Here is an 8,892-nt window from a genome sequence, read left to right as displayed (position 1 = left end):
GCTTGATATAGGGAGGTAGGAAAACGTAAGAACCAGGACACATGAGACATGACATTTTATCTACAACTCCTGTTTGCTTTACTGAGGGTGTAGTTTCAAAATTCAGTCACCTTCTTCAGCTTCAGACTCAGATTCTAGAAAAGGGGAAAAATGCAGTCAAGCATTATAACAGAAAGCAAAAGTTCCCATTTATAACTTTGAAGCTTTTTGTCGTAATTAATTTTATTAATAATATCCTTACATGAGTGGAATATTCAAGTGTTCATTTATAAATCTCAAAATTATAATATTGAATATTCTCAAAATTTTTGATTTTCTTCCTAAGAATGTTTAGTATTATAGATGAACCACTGAAATACTTTAATAATTAAAGTCTAGTTTTTCCCCACTTGCATTAAATCAAATGACCTGCAAACTAATCATTTTCATGTCTGTCATAAGTGAACAAAAATCTGTACCCTCGGTACAAAGTAGCATCAGAATAAAAGAAGAAAGCATGTGTGGACATACACTCTGGCCACATTAAAATCAGTTTCTTCTTCTTAAAAAAAAAAAAAAAAAAAAAGCCGGTGAGGGGATTTTAACCTTTGATTTGCTGTTGTCAGCACCATGCTCAGCCAGTGAGCAAACCGGCCATCCCTATATAGGATCCGAACCCGTGGCCTTGGTGTTATCAGCACCGCACTCTCCCAAGTGAGCCACGGGCCGGCCCTAAAATCAGTTTCTAAGCTTCACGAAGTGCACAAAGACTTACCTTCTTCAGCATTTTTGAGCCACTCTACAAACTTTTTCATTTGCTCAAGGAAGACACTTTTCCCCTTTGCAACATGTGCATCTTTATACCACTTCAGAATGGGTTCTTCACTCAGGACTTCAGCTATAAAGAATAACCATTATATTAGGGGAGTTTTAATATACAGTAGTCCCCTCCTTATCCATGGAGCGTACGTTCCAAGACCACCAGTGGATGCCTGAAACTGAGATAGGACCAAACCCTGCATATTTTTTCCTATACATATAGACGTATGATAAAGTTTAATTTATAAACTAGGTATAGTAAGAGATTACTAACAATAATTAATAATAAAGCAGAACAATTTTTAATAATACAAGCACTGCAATTTCACAATAGTCAATCTGATAACCAAGGGTACAACTAAGTGACTAAGAGGCAGGTAAAGTATACAGCGTGTATATGCTGGACAAAGGGATAATTCATGCCCTAAGCAGGACAGAGGGATTTCATCATGCTACTCAGAACAAGGCACAAGTTAAAACTTATGAATTGCTTATTTCTGGAATTTCCCATTTAATATTTTGGGACCACGGTTGACCCTCAGGTAACTGAAACTATGGATAAGGATTACTGTATTTCTCTACCTCTAGCAGAGATAAAATCACCTAGGGTGCAAAAGCCTGCTTGGCAAACAAGATCCTACCAAAAATTTCAGTAAAAACAGTTATATTTATTGTATCCAAGATAAATCTGTATTCGATACACTGGTTTCTTAAACCATCAATTTAAAGAAAAATAGAAAAGATGAAACAGGACCCATGTTAACAGGCTTTCATCAACTTGTTGCCAGTGTACGAACGTGAAACAAACTGGAGAAAAAAACTTGTTAAACCAGTGATTCCTCAACTGAAGGTAATTTTGCTCTCCAAGTAACATTTGACAATGTCTGCAGACATTCTTGGGATGTCACACTGGGGAGAGGTGCTACTGGCATCTACTGGATAGATGTCAGGAATACTGTTAAACACTCTACAATGCACAGGATAGTCACTTACAAAGAAGTGGTAGCTGGCAAGCAGTGTTAGTAATGCCAAAGTTGCGAAACCTTGTTTTAACAAGAAATATCTGATAGAAAATTTGTTCAATTTTAAGGTAAAAACGATACTGTGGTTTTATTATTTTTAAAAAGTCCTTATACTTTACTGAAAAATTAGAATTCAATGAAGAGTTCTAGAATTTGCTTCTAAATAATCTGGTGTGGGGAAGCAAATGGGGGTGTATAAATGCTTCTAAGAAGCCTAACCACAAGCAGATAATCACTGAAGCATGAATACTCTGAGTTCATTACCCCATACTTTCTTTAAAAAAAAATTTATGGGTATTTGGGTAGATTCCTATTCCAAGTTTATAATATAGGCACTAACAAAATCAGCTATGAAAACTAGGGGATAGAATACCACTAACCAACTATATTCAGTGGGATCAAGGCTGTGATTAATGCAGAATTTAAAAAAGTGTTATCACCAACCATAGTAAATTAAAAAACTGCAATAGGTTCTCTTTTCCAATAGAGGTCTTATCTTTACTAACCACTTTAAATCAGGTTTCTGAAATTGGTATTACAGAAAAGGAAGTAACAATTGAAACAGAGGGTTCTAACAGTGCATTTTGAACTGGTTTTGAAGAACAAGTGCCACTCAACATTGGGTGCTGGTGTAAGGTGAAGGGAAGCAAGCTTCACGTAGAAACTGAAGACTACATAGATATGAAGAATGTATCTGGGGAAGGGACATGGGGAATTTGATATGGCTAGAGTATAGGAGACAAGTTTGAGGCTGCATCATAAAGGCTTCAGATTTTAACTGTGGATAGGATTTAGGAATGTTTTGATACCAATGCATTAAAAAGCACCCAATTTAATCAGAGACGACTATCTTGTGACTAGAAGTAAAGTGTTTACTTTTTTTCTTTTTAAAAAGATGACCGGTAAGGGGATCTTAACCCTTGACTTGGCGTTGTCAGCACCATGCTTACCCAGTGAGCTAACCGGCCATCCCTATATGGGATCCGAACCTGTGGCCTTGGCGTTATCAGCACCACACTCTCCTGAGTGAGCCACAGGCCGGCCCTGAAGTAAAGTGTTTCTTATATTTGAGCAGATGTTTAAATTACTCATTTGAATTATTTTGAGAATTCAAGGATGTTTGTTAAATGCAGTAAAGTGTTTCTTATATTTTAGCAGATGTTTAAATTACTCATTTGAATTATTTTGAGAATTCAAGGATGTTTGTTAAATGCATTCACAAAATTCAAAATTTATATTACCTTTATAAAAAAGCACCACTATTTTCTGGAAGGCTTTCATGAAATGAATGTTGTCATAGCAATACTCCTGAATCTTCAGTAACAGAGTCAGCTCAGACTGACCTTGAGTAGTAAAGGCAGCAAGTAGAGGGCTGTATTGCTTTTAAAGGGAAAGGAGAAAAGTTTTAGCTATTCATTACAATGATCATCCTCTACAAAATTTCTACAATACAGAATATAACTCATCTTTTATAAGCACTGTGAACTATATTAGTTGGAAATTAAATACAAAAACAGTAAAGCAGAATTATTAAGTGCCTAAGTCAAATAAGCAATACTGCAGCAAGTATTCTAGGTAACTGTCAACATATTAGTATTTTAGAAGGAAAAAAAAATTACATTCCTGTTTTCCAACAGTCCCTCAAAAGCAAACATCAAATTTTAGGCTTAAGCTACTTTTAAACATGTTCTTGTTTTTAACTTGCCAACCAAAGAAAGCCCAAGTCAGACTTAAAAGTGTTATTATCAAGTAAATATATTATTTGTCTACTTACTGGTGGGTCATCCCCAGGAACCACAGGATGTGATAAATCCTCTTAGAAAAGTACAGTGACAGGTCACTTATCCCCACTTAAAAGCAGAATAGTCAAGACACAGTTCTAATACCTTCAAGTGCTTGATGGCTTGCTCTGCTACAAGCTCCTCTTTTTTGTTCCACTCCACGGTGCTCATTACACTTGACCAAACTATTCCAATGACAACTGGTTCTGGGATGTTGTTTTTTTTCATCTCCTCCTTGACATATAAAATTATCTGTAAAAGAATCCAAATTCAGTAAGAAGTCAGTTTTGATATGTACATACAAATCTTCAAATTTACACCTTTTACAAAAGTGTAAGAACACTTTTCCATGCAACTGGCAACAGCTATATGTATACCATATATAAACAGAGAATGTTTAGAACTGGAAGGGGCTGAATTCCAACCTCATATCTTACATAAACCAGTCATGAAGGAACTGAGATGGAAACAGAACTGGGTCTGTCCACTGGCTTGCATTCTACAAAATCCCCAAGTGTTATTTCTAAGTAAGTATATGAAAAAGACCGAGACAAAGTCCCAGTATTATATTCTTATAACTATTAATTCAAACTCACTCTGGTGAAATACTTTAAAGGTTCTTAAATGAGTGAAAATTTCTATGCGAGCTTAGCCATAAAAAAGATGGTTTAAACAAAAAAAGCTTACATCCTTAAATGGATCACCACGGGACATCTGTTCTTGAAGTTCTTTCTGGAGCTCCTTACGAGCTCCTATGGTTTGCTGATTCCGAACATACTCTGAAAGCTCTTTCAAGCCTGCCTCAGTAAAATACTTTGTGAAGTGTTCAACACTTTGCTTATTGGCAGGAAAAAGTTCCTGAAAGGAAAATTTAATCTGGTTAAATTGGTCTTTAAATCAAATTAAAAAAACACTCTCTTTTCACATACTTAAAAATGAGAAATATCTCTCATTACACTCGCCTTAAGTGTTGGCAGGAATGGGACGAAAAAAGTTACATACCATCAGTCTGTTGTCCATGCTGACTTTCCGAAGACTTGCAGCTACTGCATTGATATCTTTTTCATTTATCCATGATTTAAAGAGCTTTACAGCAAAAGCTGCTGAAACCCCTTCTTTAACCAGATTCTCATTATAAAGGCTATTAAGAATAGATGCATTAAGTGTTCCATTAGCCAGAAGAACACCAGTCAACATAGCCAGCCCCATATCCTCCCCTCCTTAGTTCAACCACATGGGATTACTCACTTTCTCCCCAAACTTAACCCAGAACTTTCTTCTGTCACTGTTTACCATTTCACTCCAATTTCCCTATTCTACTATTTGTTAGTTGTATATTCTTGGCTAAGTCATTTTAAGTGTTTTCTAATGTGTAAATTGAAGGTAACAGTTCTTACACCAGACAGGCTTGTTGTGAGAACTAGAGGCACCTTAAAAAGTACGCCAAGTGGTAAAAAAAAAAAAAGAAAAGAAAAAAACCCTAGCTTTTTAAAAAACTACTGCACAGAATAATTCAACTATTGAAGACACAACAGGGAACTGATTTTCTTTTCCAGCTTGATATTTTCCCCAATGTTATCTTCTCCCTTAAAGACATTCCCCAGGTCTTCCAATTGGCATTAATATCTTTCTGGGTTCCCACAGCAATTCTTTTTACTTTCATTACATGTAATCACATTTGTTTAAACCTTGGAAATTTGTTATATGCCTAAAGAAAGCATATAACAAATGTCCACTGAATTGGAATGCACTTACTAAGATAAAGGATGGTTAATAAACGAAGACTATCACGCAAGTCACACTTATAAACAATAAATCACGGGTTAACTTTTATATCGGTTCATCCTTCATGCTCTTATCTACCCCACTCTCAGACAACTAAAGACCATCCTTTACTAAAGGTTGATTACCTTCTTTAACCAGATTCTCATTATAAAGGCTATTAAGAATAGATGCATTAAGTGTTCCATTAGCCAGAAGAACACCAGTCAACATAGCCAGCTTGTTCCTCTCCGACTCTGAAAAACCCTTTAAGAACAGCAGCAGCTGTAAAAATAAATAGTTAAGGGTTAAAAGAACAATTGCATTATATTAAGAGAAGCAGTAAAGCACACTATATTGGTTAAAAGTGTGAGTCCTGGGACCTAACTACCCAAGTTTATATCTCCTTATAATACTCATTAGCTGAGTGATCTCGGGCTAGTTTCTTAACCTCTGTGCCTCAGTTTCCTCATAATGTAAAACATGGATAACAAAACTTGCCTTACAGGGTTCTTGTGAATACTACATGAGTTAATTTAATTAGAACAGTGCTTGGTATTCAAAAAAATATTACTATTAATACTACCAGATTTTCTATGCACGCGTGTATGAAATATCTAAAACTAGGACTCAGATACCAACTAGGCTAAATTGCTCACCCAATGTTATAGCCCTGATCATTTACCTTACATTTTTTGAACAAACCCTACTTTGATTTTTAGCCCTTTACCATTTGTTTGGATGCAGAGCTAAGAAGCAGTGTACAGCAAGTTAGAAATATTTTAATAAAATAAAACAACATACCCCCCGGGCCGGCCCGTGGCTCACTCGGGAGAGTGCGGTGCTGATAACACCAAGGCCACGGGTTCGGATCCCATATAGGGATGGCTGGTTAGCTCGCTGGCTGAGCGTGGTGCTGACAACACCAAATCAAGGGTTAAGGATCCCCTTACCGGTCATCTTTAAAAAAACAAACAAACAAAAAAACAACATACCCCCAAACTACATTTCAATGACAGCCTACCCAAATATCTAAAATTAGCTGTAATCTGTGGCAGAATTAGGATTTAACATTCCCCTTTCTGACTGCAACCTTTTCTTTCCCACGAGACGATTACATCTCATACCTTTTTTACTTCATCTTCAAAACCTTTCTCCAGGTATTTGTAGCGCCTGATTAACTTGTTAAAAACCTATGAAGAACATTAAATGAATTTAGTGGCAACTTCCTATGTGTAGATGCAGATCCCTAAAAGATCTAGATCAGGGATTCTTCCCACAGAATTTCTATAACAGCAGAGAAGCAAACATCCCACTGGATATAACAGCTTACAAGTTGTGTAAACCAGCTTTAAGAGTTTGTCAATTCCCAAATCCTGCAATATACCAATGATATTAACACTTTAATAGCCACCTCTGGATAGAGTTTTACTGCTGTATATTAAACAAGGACAAATTATTGCTCAAATACCAGTCATACCCATTTGTAGGACATGAACAGAATAAGATCATAAAACACAATTCTACATTTCCTAATAACATAGATCACAATTTCCAGGTAAGATGCATTTGAATTTTTTGTTTACAGTAATACAAACACAACTATGCACAAAACCTTCAAATGAGATTTTGATTAATGAACTAATATGCCTACAATTCACCTACCTTTAAAAATATTTGTATGCAGAGTAATTCAACTATGGAAACCACAAGAAGAAACTGATTTTCAGCTTGATATTGTTCTTAAAAATGGAGTAATTCCAGAGGGACAAATAGAAAAAGGAAAGCTAATTTAATCTTTTTCTACTTTGTTTTCCTTAACATATCTGAAGTTTCTAATTCATCCTACTGCACTTTTGTTAGATGGATAGTAGCTTACCGAAGAAAATTAAATAGTTTCATTTACCTGAGCAAATGCTTGCATGGTCTCTAGGTCTTCTTGTGCTGCAAACACACAGACATCTGTGCGCATCATGTCATCTGCCAGTGTACCACCTGGGGCTAAGGTATATTTCACAAAAAATATGCAGTGACCATTTTGAATTAGCAACCACTTAAATCTTTTGTCTATTAGGACTTTCGTTATAAAATAAAACAGCAACATTCTAAAAGATGAGTTGAAGGCAAAGTCAACTTGTCAGTAGGAACTTGGCTGGTTGGTTCAATATGTAAAAATAAAGTCAAACAATTTATACGGTAATAAACAAAACAATTCACTTTAGCTCCCCAATGAAACTCACTTTGTTAACCACTCAATAGTGCCAAATCTGTCAAGTGAAGATATCAGTGCTGGTTTTGATTACATGTAACTTTCCACAAAGAAAATAACCCTTCAAGCTTCCAAAGACTTTATACTTTAAAAAATGGGGGAGTGGGATGAAATCAGTGGGGGTACAGATGAAGTAAGATTGTTTGTTCTTAATTGCTAAAGTTGGGTAACAGATCAGATGTTCATTATACTATTCTGTTTAGGATATGTAAAAATTTTCTTAGTAAATGTATTTTAAAAGAATTTTTTTAAAAGCCTCGTTTATAGCAGTATTATAAACAAACAACTGAAATCTTCCATATTTCTTATTACAAACTGGTAATACAATGAAAGAAATACTTATTTGACCAGGCATTAGAAGGTATCAATTATAAATTCTCAGTTCCAAGGCCAGCCCATGGTTCACTTAGGAGAGTGTGGTGCTGACAACACCAAGTCAAGGGTTAAGATCCTCTTACTGGTCATCTTTAAAAATAAACAAACAAACAAACAAATAAATAAATAAATAAAAATAAATTCTTGGTTCCACTGCGTAACTGTTTGAGTACATGTCACTTAAGCCTTTCTAAGATTCCATTCCACATGTATACTAATGAAGTTTGATTATACCAGTGTGGCTGTGGGATTCAATGCAATATTATTCTGAAAACATTTTGAATTACTTATGTCTTACATTCTTTTCTCTTAAGTCTTTAAAATCCAATGTATTTTACACTTAACAGCACATCTCAATTTGGACTGGCCACAGTCCAAGTATGTGATAGCCACATATTGCTAGAGGCTATTGTATTGAACAATACAGGATTAGAGCTTTCAGGTATGGAGAAGTATTTCATAGGACAAAACAAGAGGTGGGGGTTTCTCCATTAACTGGGAGTGTTCAAATACAGGTTGGAAAAAATCACTGATTGGGGATGTTGTGGGGACTTAGCTATGAGACAGAAAAGTCATACCCAAGTGTTATGGTTCCATAACACTTCAAATATGAGGTTAGATGGAGCAAGGCAACTTGATAAGTTATTATGACTTCGGAGAAAAAATGGAGAAGCCTATGGGAGTAAAGACAAAACAAAATACAACATGATAAAAAAAAAAAACCAAAACAACCCAACCCCTTTTGATAGGTTCGTCAAGTAGTTCACATTGTGGATTCTCCATAATTAATTGGTCAAAATTATTAAGCCCACAAAACTCACTTACCCAGCATTCCACCAGCCACCAGAATGTCAAAGAGTGTTTCTGCATATCGGCGGTAATCAAG

General features: G+C 35.6%; 1 protein-coding gene across 1 annotated transcript in view; it reads right to left on the bottom strand.

Annotated features, from left to right (window-relative positions):
* Positions 1-38: 38 nt before the first annotated feature.
* The window catches only part of BZW1 (basic leucine zipper and W2 domains 1), a 15,144-nt gene continuing 6,290 nt past the window's right edge, over positions 39-8,892 (bottom strand). The window contains exons 4-13 of the mRNA XM_008582124.1: positions 8,832-8,888; positions 7,269-7,363; positions 6,490-6,555; positions 5,512-5,647; positions 4,604-4,713; positions 4,289-4,459; positions 3,707-3,853; positions 3,062-3,200; positions 755-877; positions 39-134 (exon numbers count right to left, since the gene is read on the bottom strand). Of these exons, the coding sequence (XP_008580346.1) occupies positions 103-134; positions 755-877; positions 3,062-3,200; positions 3,707-3,853; positions 4,289-4,459; positions 4,604-4,713; positions 5,512-5,647; positions 6,490-6,555; positions 7,269-7,363; positions 8,832-8,888 (1,076 nt within the window). The 3' untranslated portion in view covers positions 39-102. The remainder of the gene's footprint in view (positions 135-754; positions 878-3,061; positions 3,201-3,706; positions 3,854-4,288; positions 4,460-4,603; positions 4,714-5,511; positions 5,648-6,489; positions 6,556-7,268; positions 7,364-8,831; positions 8,889-8,892) is intronic.

This window comes from Galeopterus variegatus, unplaced genomic scaffold (assembly GCF_000696425.1).
Source record: "Galeopterus variegatus unplaced genomic scaffold, G_variegatus-3.0.2 Scaffold2522, whole genome shotgun sequence".
Classification (NCBI taxonomy): Eukaryota; Metazoa; Chordata; class Mammalia; order Dermoptera; family Cynocephalidae; genus Galeopterus; species Galeopterus variegatus.
The sequence above is the reverse complement of the archived record's forward strand: the minus strand, read 5'-3'. Positions and strand labels throughout refer to the sequence as shown.